This window comes from Meles meles, chromosome 14 (genome assembly GCF_922984935.1).
Source record: "Meles meles chromosome 14, mMelMel3.1 paternal haplotype, whole genome shotgun sequence".
NCBI lineage: Eukaryota > Metazoa > Chordata > Mammalia > Carnivora > Mustelidae > Meles > Meles meles.
This window is the reverse complement of record NC_060079.1, coordinates 80805106-80827484: the sequence shown is the minus strand read 5'-3', so window position 1 is coordinate 80827484 and position 22379 is coordinate 80805106. Positions and strand designations below refer to the sequence as shown.

At 46.3% G+C, this 22379-nt stretch overlaps 1 protein-coding gene and 1 long non-coding RNA gene across 2 annotated transcripts in view; both read left to right on the top strand.

The window, feature by feature from the left end:
* The window catches only part of EFNB2 (ephrin B2), a 42335-nt gene extending 28621 nt beyond the window's left edge, over nucleotides 1–13714 (top strand). Inside the window, exons 3-5 of the mRNA XM_045977941.1 lie at nucleotides 9010–9102; nucleotides 9843–9956; nucleotides 11334–13714. Coding sequence (XP_045833897.1) covers nucleotides 9010–9102; nucleotides 9843–9956; nucleotides 11334–11722 — 596 coding nt within the window. The 3' untranslated portion in view covers nucleotides 11723–13714. The remainder of the gene's footprint in view (nucleotides 1–9009; nucleotides 9103–9842; nucleotides 9957–11333) is intronic.
* Nucleotides 13715–20100: 6386 nt separating this feature from the next.
* Nucleotides 20101–21991, top strand: LOC123925090. Its single transcript, XR_006814914.1, has 3 exons — nucleotides 20101–20499; nucleotides 20658–20766; nucleotides 21939–21991. It is a non-coding gene; the product is annotated as an uncharacterized LOC123925090 (long non-coding RNA).
* Nucleotides 21992–22379: the final 388 nt, after the last annotated feature.

The following is a 22379-nucleotide window of genomic DNA, read 5'->3' as shown; positions in this document are numbered from 1 at the left end:
ACGTAAAAGTCTGAGTAGTTCCTAAATGGCGGATACAGTTCACCCCGCCATGAAACGCAAGGGGCAAGGCTCCAGCCAGGACTGTGGGAACCTTAGACCAGCATCTTCAGCCTGTGACGGTGCCCCTGGGTCACCGAGTGTGCACATGCATACCTCGTGACGTGAGAGGTCGCGTGCATACGTGTTCCGTGCCGTGCGTGGTTTAGTAGCGGGAGTGTGCGTGATGCTCACACACATACGTAGTGCCGTAAAGACTCTCGTGGGTATGCACAGCACGAAGATGCTCACACGGTTCAGACACCTGCTGATCGCTGTGCTTGTCCAAACGTGTCAGTCCTGCGTGCTGTTTTGTAGCGTGTGGCCTGGAACTGACTTCAGCCGTAGTCCCTGGAGCTGAACGCAGGAGATCCTGCGGGATCAGGAGGAAGGAAGGGAGCGGGGGTCCGCGGGGAAAGGGGGTTGTAGCAGCAGCGTGTCAGGTCTTCCCCATTTCCTCTTTGCTTTTAGATCTTTTCGCCATGGCTGTGTCTTCATAAGACTCTATTACTGTGTGTTCTTAAAAAGTTATCAAGTCCTGGGCGCCTGGGTAGCTCAGTGGGTTAAAGCCTCTGCCTTCAGCTCAGGTCATGATCCCAGGGTCCTCGGGCTCTCTGCTCAGCAGGGAGCCTGCTTCCCCCTCTCTCTCTGCCTCCTTCTCTGCCTACTTGTGATCTCTGTCTGTCAAATAAATAAATTAATTAATTTTTAAAAAGTTATCAAGTTCCTTCAGGCTCCTCAGTGGAACGGTGCTAAATAGCAAAATTATAAGAATTGTAAATTCCTCAAATATACAAACTGAGGCAATGAGACTTCCGATTTTCTTAGTCAAATACAAGTGCTACGTTTGGGATGGATGGGTGGACGGACGGACGGAGGCATGGATGGGCAGCTCTTCAGGCACGAGCATATTTGATGATGTTACAGGGGACCAGGCTGTGTGTTCCTAACAAGGTTCTGCTTTGAAAAGGGCTTTTTGCATGAGTGAAGTAGCCCAGTTTCATTGTTCCTGATGTTCAACCAGGAGATGAAGGTATTCTTTTATTGAAGCAAACATGTGGAAAATTGCTCTGGATTCCTAGAGTATAGAATGTGTCCCCTGAATGGAATCGGGTTCATGTGTAGGGCACATTCAGACCAGGCATTTATTGGGGTTACCCCTGGTCTCTGGATGGTCAGGGCAAATAATGTCACGTCCATCTAAACTTCCTGCCGCGGAGAGCGGCGCATTTTCTCCTCTGCAGTGTTGCATGCGAAACTGTCAGCAAACATTAATTCCGTCACTAGTGAAGTCTTACCACCCAGAGATGAACCCTGCCTCAGATGGTATTTTCCACTTCAGTGTTGCAGACGCCCAATTACTGGGCCATTAATATCATTGCAGGCGATTAGTGACCGTAGAATGAGCAAGAAGTTGTGGGATGGGTGCCCTTCCCGCCAGGCACTTTTTACTCTGACCCCCTTTGCTATCTAGACATTTCCATATCTCCACACAGATATTTTCATGATTAAGACTGTTAAAAAGCCGGGAGTGGGCAGTGGATTGTGGGCTAGACACCATTCACACAAACACTTGCTTCTTCATGATTTAGGATGTCTCTGTGACACATTGTCACCGTCTGTTGACCGGGAAGTCTCCGTTTTACAAATCTGAACGCCTAAGTAAGGCTCATGTAGACGATAGGGGATGACATTTTATCTTTAAGACTCCTACGTGGTTCTTGCCGTATTTCTTTTCTTTCTTTTTAGCATGAGTTTGGTCATTCTATCAAAGTGGTCATCTGGCCACCTGTTTTTTCAAGTGTAATTCTTTTCAGTAGACTTTGGCCCGTATTAAGGTCGACTGTCATGCACTGTTGACCATCGCATAGTCAGGATGTGAATTTTGTCTGAATTGCTGTAACAATAAGATTAATTCTCTTAAAGCATACCAGATGAAAACATTTTTAAAAACTGAGATCTTTTTGAATTTTTTTTTACCTAATGAAAGATTCCACCTGCATAAATCATCCTCACTTTTAACCATAAAATCCTAGAAAGGGATGTTTTCCCTCAGCAGAATTCCTTAGAAATCAAGACTCTAAGGCATTGCAAGCAATATTTTCAGGGGAAATAGAGTAAACCACTCCGTAATCGGTGCCATGGGTTCACGTGCCTCTAGTGAAAGAAAAGAAGGACTGGCCGTTTCTTGCTAGGGCGGTTTGATCTTTCTCAGAAAAATGTCGCTGCACTGCTAGATCTCGGTCTTCCGTCGACCCATATCCCCTGTGTGTCCATGCACGTGCTCACGCACGCACACCCACGCACACGTGCACTCTCGCTGCTTCTCGCCCCATCCTTTGCAGTCTGGTTGTACGTAATCAGTGACTCTTCAGGACGATGTTGTCAAAGGTAACTGTGGCTCTGAGCATCTTTAATGATGGTCACGACCTGCATCTTTGTATACAGTTCGTGATGGTTCAAAGATTTTATGAGTACGCAGTGATCGAATTTTTTATGCTCTAGATGTGGTGACTGTCACTTTATATTGTTACTACTGTCTCAATAGGTTGGCCTCCCTCAATGTCCCAAGTCTTACGTGATCTACGAAATAGGAGAAACAGTGAACATTCTGGGTGTTCCATAGAGCAGCCCGTTGTCTTCTCCTCCTTCCGCCCAAATTAATACAAAGTGGCAAAGTAATATATGTCATTAAATCTTTTAGTAAACACACAAGACAGTTGACTAAACTGTTTCAAGGTTGTTACTCCTCCTCTTATTTCTGAGCTGTCAGCAGAATATCCTATCATTGTTCACGATGAAACTTTGAAAATGAGGAAATGAAATTACACTCTTACTCAAGAGCATCCATTTATATTTGGTACCTGGTATCTTTACTCACGTTTTAATGCTAGAACGCAACGGGAAAGGGCTGAATTGTGACTCCATTTTTAAATTCATTTTTCCAAATCATTCTGTCTAGCAGAGAAACTAATTAATTGTGTTGTGTAGCAGTCACTGGGGCTAAGCCAGTTATTAATTCTTAATGCATGATTTACTGCTTTAAAATTTCAAAACACAACCATAGTGATGTGGTTTTAATTCAAGTGATTCTTCTTATCATACTGGAACAATGTTTCCTTGGCTGAGAAACCCACACATGCCTACCTCACTAGTCCCTTATACGGTGTTTAAACTGTGACCTATTCCCCACACACTAAAATCAGTTAATAAAATCAGTTAATCCAATGCCAGCAAAAGCTATCTCGTTGAGGAGAGATTAAAACAAAACAAAAAACCTTTTTGTGGATCTATATTTCATTTTGAAAATACCTTCCTTTGTATTTTTCTTTTTTCAAATTGAGTCCATTTTAAGAAGCATTTCTATAGCAAAGATAAGGCAAATTTGATATTATGGAATGAAATGCCATGTGCTTTGATATAATGCTGATTTTTTTTTTTTAAACATCCTCCCAAACAAATATAACCAAGCCCTTGGAAACTCATGATGACACATTCCTCATCTCTTACACTATAAATCCACAAAGAAAAACACAAAAAAAGGAGTTAGAAGAAGTGAATTTTTCTTCCTTTTGGCACATGATACAGCAGTTTCTGTCTCAGAAATTTTTATTAATTACAGAAAAAGGTGTTTATTTTTGGCATTTGGTGAACATTATGATCTCCAGGTTTGGAATCTTTCTCCTCGGTCAGTATCTGAAAGGATACTCATACTCGAGGCATGAAAATCTGCCCTGAGATCTAGAGATCGAGTCCCTGTTTTCGTAGTCCCCACTGGGAATATGAGTTGGTGTCCAGGCGTTAAGGACCTAGGTCTTAAGTTTCCTGGGTTATATGTTCACAGTAACTGATTGCATTTTTATCAGGCTCCCTGTTTTCCAACTTGCAGATCTCATTCCATCTTTTTTTGTTTTTTTTTTTCTTCCTTTAGACACTCTGGGTTCCTAGCCCTGGTGCAAGGCAAAAACCTAGTTTGTGTGCTATGTTTATTTGAATCTCACGGCTTCCATTAGCATGTCTCTTGATTCTGCTTCTTTCAGTTCTGTTTGTCAGGTGATAGGCTTCTGGTTCTTCTGAGTCAGGGTTGAGCTGAAGGAGAGACCGATGTGCATGGGAAGACCAGCCCAAAGAAATCAAAGTTAGGAGGGCCAACGTATCATGACGTGGTAGAAGAGAGTAGTGTAGGGAAGATGACATTGATAGAGAGTTGTCAGAAAATGCTGTTTGTTTCATAATCAAAAAAGAGTAAATATGTCCTGTGTAGCTTTAGATAATTATGGTTTTTATTCTTTTTTTTTTAAGATTTTATTTATTTATTTGACAGAGAGAGAGATCACAAGCAGGCAGAGAGGCAGGCAGAGAGAGAGGAAGGGAAGCAGGCTCCCCGCTGAGCAGAGAGACTGATGCAGGGCTCGATCTCAGGACCCTGAGATCATGACCTGAGCCGAAGGCAGAGGCCTAACCCACTGAGCCACCCAGGCACCCCTATGGTTTTTATTCTTAACAGACAACTGAATTCTGGCTTTACTGACCTGATATGCTTATTACCTCTCTCTTGGGTTGACTGCTGTGACGAAGTGGATCAAAATATTTGCCTTTGAGTGTCCGTCACTTGCCATCCTCCCCGCCCCCCCCCCCGCCGTGCCCCATCCCAACAAGCTACATTTTAAAATAGTTTGAAATACCTTCCAGAGTAGAAGTATAGGAGTGTGTTTTTCATCCTCTCCAGCATAACCAAGAATTTCCCTTCATAGCTTCGGGGTGAAGCTGTATATTATCCTGGAGAACTTTTTGGTGCTGCCCTCATTCCTGACCTCTTTGCAAATGAGGCGCATGTACCCGCACAAACCCAGCAGCGAGTTCTCCATCTGATTAGCACAGCGTTCCGATGTGATAGACCGAACACAGCCCCCCGGGGTGCAGGGCAGTAACACTCAGACGAAGCCATGTTCACGTGCACTATTACTTCCTCTCCGTGGGCACAGTCTAGAAAACACAGCCAGAAAAGATTCTTGCCCCTTGAGTCCGTTTTAGTCACCGGTTCTCTTTTCTGTACTCTGATAACCAGCGTAGGATTGCCGGTGAGTCAGAACTGCTGCAAAGTGGAAGTTCGTGTGCACATTCACGGGAAACCACAGATGGTGGTCGGTGCAGCTTTCAGATGTGAAGAACGTCTCAGGCAGTGTGAACTCAGGGTACTTTTTTGCTGAGCAATGATCTCCACCCACTGAAAATCAGGCCTCAGGGGAGCAATCGAGTGATTTCAGTATACTTAGGGCATGCAATTAGATCCCCGAAGCTGAGGCTTTTAAAAGCAGGCCACAAAACGCCCATGTATCTTCATTAAACCTATTTTCTAACTGGATGGAGAAACTTTTCTAGTAATTTTTAATTTTATAAAGTCTCTTTTTTTTTTCTCTAGGCCATGGGGAACAAATGTCTGGGCACTAAAAGCTTAGGTATATCAGTGTGTATGTTTTTTGTTTTTTTTTTTTTCTCTCTAAATGATTGAATGCAATTTCATCCATTTAGTAATGCTGTAATTGTGGTGGCATTAGCTAATACCGGCAGAGAGACGCAAAGAAAAACTAAGTATAATGAGGTAACAATTTATTTTTACTCCTTCTCTAAGTTAAAAATTCCTAATACATTCAAATCAACAGTAAAAATATTGCAACATTGTCTCCTGAAATGCAAGTAGATTTTTCTCCCCAAGCATGAGTAATTTCTTGTTTTTCAAGCAGGCTGCCACTATGCCTGTTTGTAAAGCTTCTGGTGACTGGGTGTTATGGCAGAAATCAGAGTTTAATCTTGTGGCTTTATTTCAAACCTCATTGCTCTAAGGAGGTACAGTCAGGATGGGACACCTGTCAGTGTCCTTGGTCAAGGCAGCGACACGGGGACCTCAACCCTGAGAACCACACTCCCTACACTCCCTGATGAGGTGGTATGGTAGGGAGAGTGAGGTTAATTTGCATATGGTATCGAAAATAAAATAAATACAAGTCCCTCTAAGTTATTCTCAATATGCTCTGAAGTTTACTTTCTGAAGTTTCAGTTGGGTGCTGACATCTGAAAACCGGGCTTTTTGTGACCACTCAGGTCATTCCTCACAGAGGGCAGGGCAAAAATCTTTCCATGGCAGAACATCTCGCTGTATTGTAGAGTTTATCCCCTTCTTAAACAACCAGGTATTGGGGATGGTATGTTAACAGTAGTAATGACTTTTTCAGTATCTTCCAGTAAACTTTGCTGCTCCCAAGTTGACTCAGAGGGGAATGAAGCAGAGTCTGGAATGCACATCACAGTGTTCTGCCTCCTGGCCTGCCCTCCCCCTCCCCCGACCCGTCCAAACCGCAGAGGCCTCTGGTGTCCTGGAACCCCAAGAACCATGCAAAGCCACAAGCTGCCATTTCCCTGGGTGCAACTCAGGCCAGAAGGCTTTCTTCCCAGCCCCCTCCCCACCTCTGCCCCCAAAGAATAAAAAAGTTTCAACTGTTAAAGATGCAAAGCAGGTTCATTCTCCTGCTGCACAATTTCTCTCCTCCCCTCTTAGATGCTTAGATGCTAAATTATAGAGAGCAATTTAACTTGAATACTTGAGTTCTTTATGTGCGGGGTTATTTGGACAACATTTAGGGTAAACCAAAAGGAGCTCTGCATGAAAGCACTGATATTCAGAAAAGGGCGTTGACTACAAATTAAAATAAAAAATAAAAAAAAATCACCCAATGATGTGCTCCTCTGTGCTTGCTTCCAAACTAACAAAGGAGAAGCAGTCAGCAGTTTTGAATTCTGTTCCCAGGTGAAGCTTCTGTACCTTGTCTTACCCTTTCTGGTTCTGGTATTCATTCATTTTTTTTTTCCTTTTATATCTGAATCTCTGACCTTATTACCTCAAGGTTAAAATAAACAAACCTCCGTAGCCTCCCCCTTTTCTGTGCATGACCCTTCAGATCTTATTTTTAACACATTTGTTGAGCTGTTAGCTGGAAAAAGTAATTTCACTGCATTTGGGTGCACTTTTGCATGTGGGCACATTTATGTGCATATGACTTAGAAAACATGGAGATTCCATTTGAATTAAGTAAACTAAACTTTTGAAGCCATCGGCCAAATAAAGACCTCAGCTTTCTGCGTTTTTCTCCATGAGAACATTTCCTCATTTTTTGAGAAAGATCAACTGAGAAAACTTGAACTAAGTGAAGATCCTAGCACTCCTCAAAAGGGTGCTTGGTCATAGATAGCCACACTGTTTTATGCCTTTAGGAGGCAGACACTTCAAGATTTAGGAACTTGCCTAGAGGAGGGAAAAGGGAAAGCGGATGGAGAAATGGGGAGAAAAAAAGATTTTATTAGATTCACAGAGGCTTATAAAGTTTCTTTATAGGTATTTGTTTTAACTCCTGCCAGATATTTTCTCAGCAATCTACAAGAAGATATTGTCTATTTTTTACCCCCCAAATTATGATGGCAATGTTGCCCATTTTCCCAGGAGAAACTCAGCAGACGAGGGAGGTATGATTGTAAGATTGTAAACTTTAAGGAAACACTCAGATAAGCAAAGAGATATTTATACACACAAGAAGCAGCCATTGTTTTTAAGGGAAACAGTGAAAGTAAAAGTCGGTAACTCAAGAACACAAAGACAAATAAGTAGGTCTTATTTTGCAGCTAATACAATTATCTGTAGCGTGCATATTTCTGTGCGTGCATGTAGCCCTTGTTTGCCATTTGGAAAACAACCCATTAAAAGAATGTCTTTGGGTTTATTTTTACCAGAAATGCTGTCCCTGTTTCCATGCCTTGAAAAGTACAGTGTTAGTAGACAAGTCTTTGATAATCCAAGTAGAGAATGACTTACAGTGCAGAAATGTATATGAAACACTTCTGTTCCTTGCCCCTTGAACTTTGGGGGAATGAAAATGTCTAGCACTCTCCACCTTCTTTCCTCTTCTGGAACTTGACCTGTAACTTAAATCCTCTTCCTCAGCAAAGTCCCTGGCAGGCTGTCTTTTCGCAGCTTTAGTTACAATGCTAATCAGAGGACACACCATCCTAAGAAGACAGAACAGCAGTGTTTTTCAGTAGAGCATAGGCTGTTTTTTTAAAAGTTCTGAAAATGGGCAAATGCACCTTCCTCCTCCTCCTCCTCCTTCTTGAAGTGGGAAGCAAATCTAGCTGGTCAGCAGGAGGCCAGTGGCGGCGGGAAGTCCTTCCCACACACTCCAGGGTTGTTGCCCCAGGGCCCTGACCGAGCAGGGTACATGTGTGGTCCCCTCTGTCGGTCAAGTTGTCGTCTAGCAAGTAGCTGGGTTGAAGGGTTTCCCCAAGGTCCGTCTCGGTAATAAGAACACACTTGCTATTACTGGTCCAGTACAGCATGATAGAGAGAAACTTCAGAATTTGAAAGGCCTGAATCTTAGCCTCCTTCATCTCGAATAAGGCTGGGAAAGAAGGAAAGCGGGTGTGGGAGTCTCCTCTTTTAGTGTTTATCGAACTTGGACGCTTGGCAAACAGGGAGCATCAAGCTAATTGTTCTTGAAGCAGGAAATCTGTAGTCGAGGAAGCAGGTGTTGTGGGATGATTACCGCATTTTAAAGTGACTGTATTAACTCGTGTGCTCTTTTGACTTTGACCCTGAAATAGTAGCTTTTTGGATGATGCTATCCCTTTTATGTACGGACTACTACTAAATCAGTTGGTTCTGAAGGAAGGAGGAAGCGCTTAAGTAAACTTGAAACCAGATAGCGTGTGTGCCCCAGTGTTGACAGGCTCCATTTTTCTTTCTTTTCTTTTCTTTTCTTTTTATGTTTGGCTTTCAGCATTCCATACTTTCAGAAAACTTGTGACTAAGAGTGAATTCTTATTTTTCAAATTGTTTTCAGACATTTCATGTTCATGTAAACTTGGCTTATTGATTTCCTGATTTTTTCTTTATTTTTTTGTTTTGTCCATTTTATTTTTAATCAGCTACATCAAATGGGTCTTTGGAGGGCCTGGATAACCAGGAGGGAGGGGTGTGCCAGACAAGAGCCATGAAGATCCTCATGAAAGTTGGACAAGGTAAAGACCATCTGCTGCTTCATGAAGCCACTGTAATCTGGTTCGGCCCCCAGCGAGTGTGGCGTCAATGCCGTTACTGCCCGCATTCACTCCCTCGTAGCTTAGTTTTGAAAGCAAACCTTTCTCTGTACCTTGAGCCACTGACCGATTGCCTCAAGTCAATGTAACACACTTCTTTTATTGGAGATTCCTCTAAAAGTTAAGGTCGGCCAGCTACGATGTCCCTTGCCATCTAACGTATATACTTATATATACACTCTTTTTTCTTCTTAAAAGTGAAACACAAACACCTCTTTGATCCAAAAATTAAGATACCCAGAGCGAAAACTAAGTTTCTGCCATTTTGCCCATTTCTGCCTCTTGACTACAGAAGACTTTAGCTCCTGAGCCTTTTCACATACAGATAACCTATGGTGCAGAATTGTTCTTCTAATTAGAAATTGGTATCGTAGTCAATCAACTTGCTCGTTTAAATTGAAATGTCATCTGCAATGCTCTGCCTGCCAAATGCAAGAATCCCTATTGCTTGCCCCGATGGCCTCAGAAGCCAAACCTCTGAAATAACCAGTATAACCGTTTTGTTTTAAAAGGAAAATTATATTCTTGTATGTCACAGCACTTTGCATAAAGAATCTCACGTTCGTTGCTATTTATGCCTCTTGAGATGTCTGTGCAGAAGCTCCGAGAGCCAGACGGCATTAGGCGCCTGGGCTGTACGTAATCTACTGTTTCTCACATAGATGCAAGTTCCGCTGGGTCCGCCAGGCCTAATGATCCAACACGACGCCCAGAACTAGAAGCCGGTACAAATGGAAGAAGTTCAACGACAAGTCCCTTTGTCAAACCAAATCCAGGTATAGCAGCATGAGTGGGTGTGGGTAGGTCTGTGTGTCCCAGGTGCCTCCGGGCCCAAGAGGTAGAACAGAGTCTGAGCACTTGGACACAAGTGGGGTGAACTTGGAGTTCCCAGAGTCGGTAATCTTTGCTCTCGGTTGGTTGTTATTAATTACTCAGTCAGAACAAAAGAACTCATTCCCACGAAAGGTTCACATTCAGAAGAGCAGAATTCATCAGATGTAGGGACCAATTATGAGCACCACTCATTCAGACCAAAGTTATTTTTATTGGTCACACTTAATTGTGCCGGTTGCAACACTAGCTTAGAGCCGACATTAATGTATATATAATTAACGTACTAATCCCTCATGTAATTATATCTAATCCACAAAGAGCCCGATTGATCTGCTTCTAGATTTTAGGTGGCAGCGTCTTAAAATATTGAATAATGCCGTGTTTTTCAGGTGGTTATACCGCTGGAATTTTTTTCCGCGTTTTCAGTGTAAAATAAAATACCAGACGGATCCCTGGCCACAGTTTAGAATACCAGGGAAAGTTGGCTGTCATTGAACTTCATTTTCCTCACAGTCCTTGGACAGCTAGCTCTGTGTTTGTCTGCACGCTGATGACATTTGTTCGTGGCGGTGGCTGGACAGACTCAGCCATCCCGCATCCGGATGCGTGCGCCTGGTTGGTAGTTGTGTGAATCCGGCATCTGCGGCCACGTCCCCCCTCTTTCTAAGCCTCAAGGAGGGAAGTTGTTATTTCTAACTTCCAATGACAAGATGTGTCAAATTCTTGTGACAAACTGATAAATGGATCATATAATGATGCCAGGCGATTTTTTTCCTGCTTAACATTTGGGTTGGCAGCCTGTTCCGTATGAGAGTTTCTGCCGCCTTCCAAATATATTTTAGGTGTAAATCAAATAATACAAACGAGTTAGGAGTTGAACGTCTTCCCAGGCCCCAGCAGTTCCCGGGCGCTCCCGGGCCGCGGTGCCAGTGGGCAGGGCTCGTCTCCAGAATGCGGGCAGCCTGAGGTTCCCACGAAGCCGGCACCCCGGAGCAAGGCGAAGAGCAGGGGCGCGCGGGGGCAGGAATCACTTGCCCGGGCAAGGGGCCGCCTCCTGCACGTGTCCCCGCCGTGGCTCGCCCCTGGCGCAGGTGGCTGGGAGCAGCCCGCAAGGCCGGACCTGGGTCGCCCATGAGGATGCGGGTGCGGCGTGGCCGTGGCCGCTGGGGCGGGGCTCTGCGTCGGCAAGGGGCGGGAGGGGCGGGGTCTGGGGGGGTCTGGCGTCCCCCCGCACGGCTGGTGTGGCTTCGCAACCCGCCGGCCGCGCTCGGACGGGCAGTAACCTTTCTGCTCCGTGTCCGTCTCTCCCCGCCGGCCAGGTTCTAGCACAGACGGCAGCAGCGCCGGACATTCCGGGAACAATATCCTCGGTTCCGAAGTGGCCTTATTCGCGGGGATTGCTTCAGGATGCATCATCTTCATCGTCATCATCATCACGCTGGTGGTCCTCCTGCTCAAGTACCGGCGGAGACACCGGAAACACTCGCCGCAGCACACGGCCACGCTGTCGCTCAGCACGCTGGCCACCCCGAAGCGCGGCGGCGGCAACAACGGCTCGGAGCCCAGTGACATTATCATCCCGCTGCGGACTGCGGACAGTGTGTTCTGCCCCCACTACGAGAAGGTCAGCGGGGACTACGGGCACCCCGTGTACATAGTCCAGGAGATGCCCCCCCAGAGCCCTGCGAACATTTACTACAAGGTCTGAGACTCGGCGGTGCCTTGGCTTTCCCGGAGGAAACGTCCTGGCCCGCGGCCGCCCGGGGAGGGTTTGATGACCCCCTGCGCGTCGCCTGGACTGGAGCGCAGCGGGGGAGAGGGAAGGCCGCTTCTCGGGAGAGCCCTGTTGAGTCGGACAGCTTCTCTAGTGTGAGCGCCCCGGCCGCGGTGGAGACACATGCTCGCCGGCCGCGGGGAGCCGGGGGCGCAGAGGGGGCCCCGCTGGGACTGCGGCGCTCGCCTCCCACCCCTCCACCTCCAAGCCATGCGCTGCCCGCACTCAGGCCTGCGGGGAGCCAGGGGAGACCGAGCCTCCCGGGCGGGGCAGGAGTCCCGGGCCGCCGCGCCCGGACATGCAGTCCTCTGCCTCGGGCGCTCCTGCTGCGGAGCGTCCGGACTTGACACACGGACCTCGGGCTGGGGGAGGCTTCCGAGAGGTCCAGCTTCCAGTCCTCACCATGGCACCCCGTCCCCCCAGCGCCCCTGCCCGATCTCCGGGGCTCTGCCGTGCTTCCCGGGAGAGCCCCTCTCCCTCCGCACTCTGCATCACTGCTGGAACACTCACGTCTGGGGGTCTCCTGCTCCGCGCACCTGCAGCCACGACTCCCACAGAATGGGTAATACACCTCTCTAGAAATTGCGTTTGCTAATAAGGCGCCCCAGGCGGAGCTGTGGGCCGTGGAGTTGGCGCAAGGAGGCGGGCCGGGGAAAAAGGGCTGTCTGCAGACGCAGTTCCAGGCTGCCGCCTGGAAGCGGAGTCCGGTGGGGGAGAGCCCCGGGAGGTAGCACAGCACTTTGGTTTGGCTGAGATTTTAAGAGGCAAGTAGGAGACACAACACCACTCACAGTGGAGGAGGGTGCCTTTGAAGGAATCCGCCCCGATCGCATGGCAACTGCAGGAAAACCGGAGTCCTCCTCGCTGGGGAGAACAAAGGGGCATTGTTGGGGGAGGGACAGGCCAGGAGGGAAGGGAGCTGTGGGCCGCTGATGACGGATTTGGGCAGGACTGTTGTGGTGCTGGCAGTAAGACGTACGGCTTGGAAGCTGTAGGAGAGTCGGTCTGCTTTGGATGAGGTCTAGAGCGGACTCAGCTGCTATCCTGATCACATTTTATTAAACACAGGGAAAGCATTTAGGAGAATAGCAGAGAGCCAAATCTGACCTAGACGTTGAAAAGCCAAAGGTCAAACAGGCTGTAATTCCATCATCATTGATGTTATTGAGGAGTTCTGTTATGGAAAAGGTAGGTCAGATTCCCGCCCCCTCCCCCCCAAGCCCCTCCCCACCCCCTCCACCACGGAGCCTCCCCACAGGTTGGTTTTTGGCGGTGCTGTCCTGTCTGCTGCGTGGGCCAGGGGAGGGGACTCAGCAGAGGCCACAGCCAGGCTGCTCTGTGTCTGGGCGAAGCACACGGGGAACCCCTTGGGGTCCTTAAGCGGGAAATCGGTGACGACGTCGAGGGGGAGAAGGAAGATAGCACGTATTTATAATAGGTATATAGAACACAAGGGGTAGAAAATGAAAGATTTTTACTAATATATATTTAAGATTGCACACAAATCACGCCAGAGGATGTGAAATTCACTCGTGGCAATTGCGTGGTCCCAACGCCCAGTGCTTAAAAAAAGAAAAATCGGACAGCTACTTCTGGGAAGAAACAGCATCACTCCCCAAACAACAATAACAAGAGTAAATACAAAAATAACCCAGTCCTCTGAAGGCATCTCACGGAACCTAGACTAGGAAATGCAGGCCCCAAACACCAGGAAATGGACGTGACCAAACCATATTTTGAACAGTGGCAAGATGTCCGGGCATTTCTTCCCTGTGTCGTGTTTCCCCTTGCCTTGGGGCTCCAGCTCGAGTGTTCTCTGAACCCCACCGGGTCACGTGGAGGGGCTGTGGCGGCAAGTTCAGCTCCAGCCCCCGCCCCCTCCCTCCTCCCCAGTCCCCTGGTCCCCTCCCTTCTGGGAAACAAAACGAGTAAACAGGAAACCTACTTTTTATGTGCTATGCAAAATAGACATCTTTAACATAGTCCCGTTACCATGGTAACACTTTGCTTTCTGAATTGGGAGAAAAAAAAATGTAGCAACAGCATTTTAAGGTTCTCGAACCTCCAGTGAATACCGCAAAAACGAGTTGTCACAGAAATTATTCCTTCTCTATTTCCTGAACCTGAAAATGATGTTGGTCCAAAGTGCATGTGTGTATGTTTGAGTGGGTGAGTGGTTTATGTGTGTACATATATGTATAATATATATCTACAATATATATTATATATATCTCTATCAGAGTTCTGTGCGGGGTTGCCATGGCAACCAGCCACAGTCCATATGTGATTCTTTCCATCACCCTACCCTCTCCTTTCTGTGCATCCATACAAGAGTTTCTTGTAAGCCATCAAAAATTAACCTTTAGGATGGGGGAGAGGGGCAAGAAGGGGAAAAATGGGAAATAGTCTGATTTTAATGAAATCAAATGTGTCTCATCGGTTGGCTACATTTTGGTTATACGCTAAACTGTGAAATCAGAGGAATTGATGAAGAGTTACCTGCAACCAGTTGAAAAGTGTTCTGTGCGTCTGTTTTGTGTCTGGTGCAGAATATGACAATCTACCAACTGTCCCTTTATTTGAAGTTGGTTCAGCTTTGGAAAAGTTACTGTAAATGCCTTGCTTGTATTATCATCCCTAGTCACCTGACTTTGGAATTTGCACCATAACATTTAAGTGAAGATGCTGTAAATAGGTTCAGATGTTGCTGTATATGGATTTGGGGTGTTACAGTAGCCTTATTCACCTTTTTAATAAAAATACACATGAAAACAAGACAGAAATGGCTTTTCTTACCCAGATTGTGTACATAGAGCAATGTTGGTTTTTTATAAAGTCTAAGCAAGATGTTTTGTATAAAATCTGAATTTTGCAATGTATTTAGCTACAGCTTGTTAAACGGCAGTGTCATTCTCCCCTTTGCACTGTAATGAGGAAAAAATGGTATAAAAGGTTGCCAAATTGCTGCATATTTGTGCCGTAATTATGTACCATGGATATTTATTTAAAATTTCGTTGTCCAATTTGTAAGTAACACAGTATTATGCTTGAGTTATAAATATTTTTTTCTTTCTTCGTTTTCTTTTACTAGCCTGTCCTGGGTTTTCAGTCTGCTTTACTTCCACATTGCAGTCAGCCCCCAGAAGTGAAACCCGTGAGGTCACATTCCACGTCTGTTTCAAACTGAATTTGTTCTTAAAAAAATAAAATATTTTTTTCCTATGGAAAAAGTGCCTTCAAAGTCTTTTCCTTTCCCTCTTTTTTCTTTTCTTTTTTCTTTCTTTTTCACTTGTTATTTTAATTTGCTTTTCTACTCTGTTTTCTTTATAATTACAGTTACCCCGGGCCTTCTGCCCATGAGCATTTGTGTGCCCATTTTTCAAATCAGGACATGCACGTAGTGCGATTATTAATCTCACAAAGGGCCATGAGCCCGTTGGTTTCCCCATAAAACTAAAACTTGCATTTCACAAATAATATTTTTCATCAAGTCTGAAGCATCCCTACGAGAAACTGTCCCTCACCTGGATCACAGCGACTGAGCCGTGACCTCCTTCAGGTGAGAGAGGAAAGGGAGGGAGATGCACTTTGTTATCTCAGCGCCTAATTCCAGATTGATCTATTTCCCATTCAAGCAGAGCAGTTTGCCATAGACAATTTCGCTGTTCTTCATGGAAAAGTCCCAGGAGGAAGGAAAGAAAGTCAGATGTTCTCGGTCAAACTAACACCGGTGAAATCATGTTTTGGGATACCTCCGTGCAAGCAAGCGAGAGAGTGGTGACTTGAACCACATTTTTTTTTTTTAATTTGACAGAGAAAGTGAACCACATTTTCAATGCTGGTATGTCTTCTTGGGGAAGGTGCCCTGGGCAGGCGAGGACGTCCTGCTCTGATCGAGACCATCTTCAGACTTCCCACCCTCAGGGTAGATCTTCCTCACCCGCTGGTGCCTGCAGGGTAGAACCCCAGTCCAGATGGAAACAGCTATTGGTTACTAAAAAGTGCTCAGATCTCTGCCTGCATTACCTCGGGCTAATCCTTACCTTAGGAGGGGAGAACTAAAAGTATTTGGGGGGAGGGGATGAGAAAGGCCCCCCTCCCTGGAGCCAGATACTCCAGGCCAGACTGACTTGCTGCAGATCACGGCCCCAGCCAAGTGAAGAATTTGTAGGTTTCAAAAGCCACCCCCCCCCCCAAGTCCCGGGAGGTTCCCATGAAAGGCTGGTTTTGGAAGCCGGGATCTGGGTGGCACCTTCCCGGCAGACTTGTCCTAAAGAAAGGTTTGTGGAATAAATGCTTTTCTTCAGAAAGAAAGAGAGAGAGAAAGGGAGAAAAAGAAAGAAAAAAAAAGAAGCCTCCAGGAGCCCACAGTTTCAGGTGATGCTCTCTACTCCTTTTCATTCTGCAGCACCTAACCGCCCTGTCGCTGCAAATCCAAGCTGCAAATCCAAGCTCCTGGGCCCAGTTTACAGCCGAGTGACTCAGCTGGATGCTCCACCCTCCGTACCCAGGTCGCTAATGGGTGGTCTGCACTGAAACAAAAGAACAGCCAAGTGTTGCATTTTCAGCTGACACTGGCCTTTATTGCAAAATAATGACCAAAGACACCGTGTCATTGTTCCCACCTAGTGTTTGAAACTGAGTTCTCCAAATTGGGCCGGCCAAACTCCACGAAGTAATAAAATGCACCCCAGTCGTTACCCTTTTCTATCGAGCGAGAAGGAAACACGGAAACTTCTCGCAGAGGAGGTCACGCTCAGATGCTTCTCCCTTCCCTGTCTGAGGGTCAGCCCGCTCCTGCAGGGCGTCACTGCCTGGGTCATGTACCCTCCCCACCGTCTGCTGCCCACTGCTGTCCACTCCCCTGTAACGCCACTTTCCCCGTTGGTGAAAGAGTTGCCCTTTCAAACACGGGGAGAAAGGGTCCCAGTAGAAAGGAAAAAAAAAATACATATACGTATCAGTACTGGCTATCATGCACCTTGCTGTCGGTCTCGGGACCCGACCCAGAGAAGGATCGATCAAAGGCAAAAACCACCCAGGGGAGGAAAAGTCACTTCCCTAACGGGTGTACAAAAGGGTGATTGGCTGGGGTAGTAATGGGTCTTCAGGAGACTCAAAGGACACCCAGTGGGTACTGTCCAGAAGACTCCAACCTGCACGTCTGCTGCTCTTGTGTCTCCAGTCGAGCTGGGGTGACATTGCGGTCTTTACTCTCTAGATGTGCTTGAAGGCAACGTTTCCGTGTCGTAATGGAAGAGCCTTGCCTGTTCTCGGTTTCATTTATCAGCGACGGGGGAGAGGTTAAAATAATGTATTTATTTGTAATAAAACATAGCATACCAGGTGGATGAATCAATTTTTTAGTTATTAAGCTTTGCCCCAGCAGCTAGAGAGGCCTTCATCTCAATGTGCTTATGCTGTGATACAGTGATTAACCAAGTCTCTTCCAACCAGTTCTGCACATGAAGTTAACTATGTTTTTTAAAACAACCAACACCCTCATTAAAAAAAAAAAAAATGCCCCTATATATAAGGACACAGCACAAGAGAAATCATGCCAACCCAGTTTATGACTAGTGGTGGATGCCGCTGAATGTGTTCATTGCAGGGAAGGTGAGACCCGCTCGCAGCTCTCTTTCTGCTGCCCACGGCTCGGCGGTCTCTCCGCGCATCCCGTCGCGTTCTGTGTCTCTGCAGCCTCACCTGTAGAGGGAGAGGGCGAGACTCCAACACACTGAAGGGCCCTTTTAACTTTAGCTGGATTTGAAGCGAAGATGCCCGCTGAAAGGCTGTACAGAAGTGCCTTGATGTAAGCTCTTTATCCCGGGTTCCCCTGGGGGCCGAGCTCCGCACACTCACACCCCGCCGCCTTTGGGCTGCACTTGACCGTCTCCCCACCGCCTGCAACAAGATCGCACGTGGGGCTCCAGGCCCCGCTGCCCCCCCCCACCCCTTCGTGGCGTGGAAAGAAAATTCAAAAAGATCCGATAACTAGCAGTGTATACATACTGGTCAAACGGGGAGCTGTGCTCTTGTGGTTTCAGCCTTTTATTCATAATCATCGAGCAGATCTTTTTTCATCCTTTGCAGATAGTTTCAGGTCACTGTAAGCTGGCGCCCAGCTTCTATTGAAATACTTCGGGGGAAACCACCAGGGGCCAGGCAGTGGGTAAGGTGTGGGTGATGGTGTCTTGCACCAGCTAAGGGAGCCCAACTTCCCTTCATCTTCCTCCTAGGCTTGAACCTCACATGCTTGGTATTTGATTCTTTTCACACCAGTACCTGGAACACATCCTTGTTATGTGTACCCCCTTTATTGTTTATACTTCTGCTTCTGTTGTCAGGGGCAAGGAATTGTATGACTGCAGAAATGTCCGCTAGTTGATAAAGAGCTATTATTCCCCAAGTGCCATTCATACTTAAGAAAATGACTAGAAATTTGTGTGTGTGTGTTTCGTTTTTAAAGCCATGGTGACTCTATCTTAAAAAGTCCAAGAACAGTAGGGGAGATAAATGTCATCAAAGAAAATTGCTTAACATCAACTGAGATCTTAAGCCAGACCCAACAAGATTGTCCTTCAGGTGTAACATTTGTGTTTGATGGCTTCGTTAACACGACCTACAACAAGACCCAAAAAAGTGGTAGACATTCATGTCTACTTCTAAGCTCCAGCAAGTGGAGAACTTAAAACGAAGTGAAACAAAACAAAATGCCAAAGGAGGAGGCTTCTTACATCTGTCACTTGGGTCCCTAAGTACCTGGTCTCTCAGTTCTTTATCACCCGGCGAATCGTGTGTCACTTGAGATGCTGAGCGCGACGTGAGAGTCTCCCTCACCATTACTCCCAGGGTCTATGTTGTACATGTGTAATGTAGTGCAGTTCGGATTCCTCTGTATCCTTGTGATGATGTGGAGAAAGCCTACAGCCCGAGGCAGCGGGGACACCTCTGTCTGGACTCCTGGCTCCTGGCAGGTCCCCAGGCCAGTCACACCGCTGCCCCTCCGCCAAGGCCAACCATCGGAATGTGAGGACTTCTAGGCTTTGACTCAATGACGCATGCCCGGTTTTGAAGCGCAGCTTATAAAAACACAAGTCAGAAAGTGCTATCTGGCTCTTCATCGGGGAGCGCACACGGGTTAGCAGAGGGTGAGACGGCAGAGGGGCCGGAAGACCATGGAGTCCATCGTTCAGACTGGACCAATGACTCCAACCAGGAGCCCACGTGGGCAGACTCGGGCTTACCTCCAAGCCTCGAAGCTTCTGCCCAGGGAGTACACACACGGTTGTATCCCACGTGCATCTAGTTAGCACCATGTGTGTGACAGGCTGTGCGCTGAGAATGGGGCTTGGCGATGTGCAAGACAAAATCCCTCCTTATGGGGAGGCTTCCGAGCTGGGTCAGCAGCGCTGCTCCTGCACGGAGACCAGTGATACATCTCCCATGGGTGCAGGAGAGGAAGGAAGAACGATGCCAGCGACTGTATGTTTTATTCCGGGAGCATCTGCCTAAAAATGCAGTAGTCTGTTAGCAGGCTTCTTTCCATCCACCTGCCTCTTCTGTTCCTGTGGGTTAAATTTCTTTCCTTTTAAATCCTTCATTGCTTATATGCCAACGGGCTGCTTAGGAAGCTAAATTTAGTATAACTGCTCTTCCAAACATCTTAGGAGTTTGCCTTAAGTGCCTGCCTCTGGCCTTAAAGGGCAAATCAAAACATTTCCCATTGGTTTCCAGCCCACGTTACAATGCGTACGTGTATTTGAAAGGCCGTTTTCTTGGCTATAATTGGTAAGTTTCTGGTAGCCAGTTCTGAGGAGAGAATTGCAGAGAGCTTTATGTCTGCTAACAGCAGTTAGCACTGAGCTCAAAAACAGGCAGAAAAAGAAATGCAGCCTGACCATCTGGGCTGGTTGCCAGAGTGACCCACAAGTTACGTGCAACGTAAGCGCTTCAGACGACCAGACGCGGGGTTGCTCCTGCAGAAACCCGGGTGTTTGCCTTTCAAGTGTCCTGCTCGGGAAGGGGAGAGGAAAGATAAGAAGCTCCTCCTACCAACCCCCTTAAATATTTTAGATAAAAATAATGACTGTTAATCTCACTCCAACGTCACCGAATTTATTCCTCCCCTCCTTCTGGCCAAGGGTCAAGAAAAGACTAGAACACACCCTTTTTCAGGAGCATATGTGTCTGTGATTCATACCGTCTATAGCAGTCATGCGCAGGTCTATTCGAAATGTCTCCCAGAGGTCGAAACACTGGTCCTCACTGCCAAAGAGGAAGCGGTGATTCCCTGTGGCACACAATGTCAGTGGCAAGTGGCAAGCACACCTTGGTGGTTCCTTCTCTCCCGCTCCCTCGCCTCACCCAGGGCTCTGGGTTTTGGTTGCAGGGAATTCCGAGTGTGGGAAACCAATCGCAGACTGTGCAAAAAGCAGCGAGCAGGGCTCATAAAGCTTTGCGTGTGGCGAGCACTCACTGCAACGGCAGTGGACCTCACCTCCCGAAGGACGACGTGCAGGGACATACCTCCTCCCTGAGTCACCGCCGCCTCCAGGACTCACAAGAGAAGGGCTTCGAGTCAGAGGGCTTTCATCCCCCTGTCCATTGTTTTTTAAGAGTCTCGTTGATGCCGACTTTAACAGCAGATTTTGGAAAAGTACTTCAAATAAGGCAACAGAATTTTTTAAGCAACATCACCAGCCAAGCAGGTACTGTGATTATGACGGTCATTATGCAGTTTAAAGAGTCTGGTTCTGCTTAATAAGGTCGCCGGCTTTTTATGGGCCTGCACAGAAATCCTTTTGGAGAATTCGCTCCACAGCAGACCATAGTCACCACTGTTTTCTGTGATGTGTCTTGATTTCAGGTTTTGATGCCTGATTTCTGACATTTTAATACGGCTACTTCTGGACTCCATCTACAGCAACCCTAAGGCGGAAAGACGGGAGATCTGTGAGCCTCTCTGCTCTTAAGTGGTATGCTTTTTGTCGCTTTGTTTCACTTTATTTTCCTTAGCTTTTGACTCGGGGAATTTAGAGAGAGAGTGCAAGCTGAAAGACCAGAACAACAAGCGGGCATACATCTACCCTGTAAATGTGACGGTTAGCCTTTTGTACCTATGTCCGCGCTCTGTGTACACACGGCACACACATGCACACTCCTTCACACACACAATTCTTTAGCTAAGCATTGGAAAGTAGTCACAGACTTCCTGACCCACATCTTAGCATCTAAGAAAAAAGAATCCCCTTCATGTAACCATAATACCATAATCAAGCTTGATGAAAAAATAAGAATTTCATGATATAATCAGTCTGTTAAATTTATCTCTTTAGCTTTCTTATTTTGGACAAAAATAGTACTATACCTACATCTGGTAAAAATGATGTTTCCTTAAAATAACAAAGTAAAAATTAAAAAATATATATGTGTGTGTGTGCATATACATATATATTTCCACATATATTTCTATATATATATTTCCATATATAGATATCTATATATGTATATATAGATATATAAATGTAATTCTATATTTTAACATATATATATGTTTCCTTTCCCAGCCCCTCCTCCATCCCTCAAAATAACCATCATAAACAGGTTCTAGTTTATCTGTTTGGAAAAATAATTTTTGCATATAAATTAAAAAAAATTTATACATTTATACAAAAAGAAATATATATTTAAAAAATCTCTATAGAGGTTACAAGGTACACATTATTCTACGTGATGCTTTTTTTTTAAAGATTTTGTTTATTTATTTGACAGAGAGAGATCACAAGTAGGCAGAGAGGCAGGCAGAGAGAGAGGAGGAAGCAGGCTCGCTGCTGAGCAGAGAGCCCGATGCGGGACTCGATCCCAGGGACCCTGAGATCATGACCTGAGCCGAAGGCAGCGGCTTAACCCACTGAGCTATCCAGGTGCCCTCTACGTGATGCTTTTTAAATAAATAATGCATCTTGGAGATCGTCCTTCATTGGTACATTCAGACCCCCCCCTTTTAACAACTATATAATATGCCACAGTTCTTTTAAATCATCGCCCACTAGCAAAATTTGGTTTTTAAGTTCCTACACACAATACACCTCGAGGCAGAGACAGCAGAACTCATCAGATAATTTGCATACTCTCCTATTTTTCTCAGCCTCACTTGCAGTTAGGTCCAGAGGATGCAGTTCAAAGACGGCGGGAGCGCGGTCGGCCAGGTGGCCAGGTGGTCGGCCAGGTGGATGCAGTTCAAAGACGGCGGGTCCCAGGTGGAAGTGGAGCAGAGCCCCGTGCTGATCTGCGCTGCTTTCCACGCTCTTTGCGGAGAGCTTGAATTTCCATGTTGAGAGAGAAGATGGGGAGGATGGTCTGCGATCACAGCATGTGCCTCCCCACCGTGATTTATACGTGCTTGACATCTTATGGTATTTTCCCAAATGTATCCTTCCATAAGCTGAATTCCTAGCGGTGGGGCCGCTGTATAAAAGGGAAGGCACATCGGGAGTTCTGGTGGATACTGCTGGATTACCTTTGATTTTCTCTTAACTTTTTTTTTTCTAGTTTAAATTATAACTTCCGCTCCACTCCACTGCCTCTT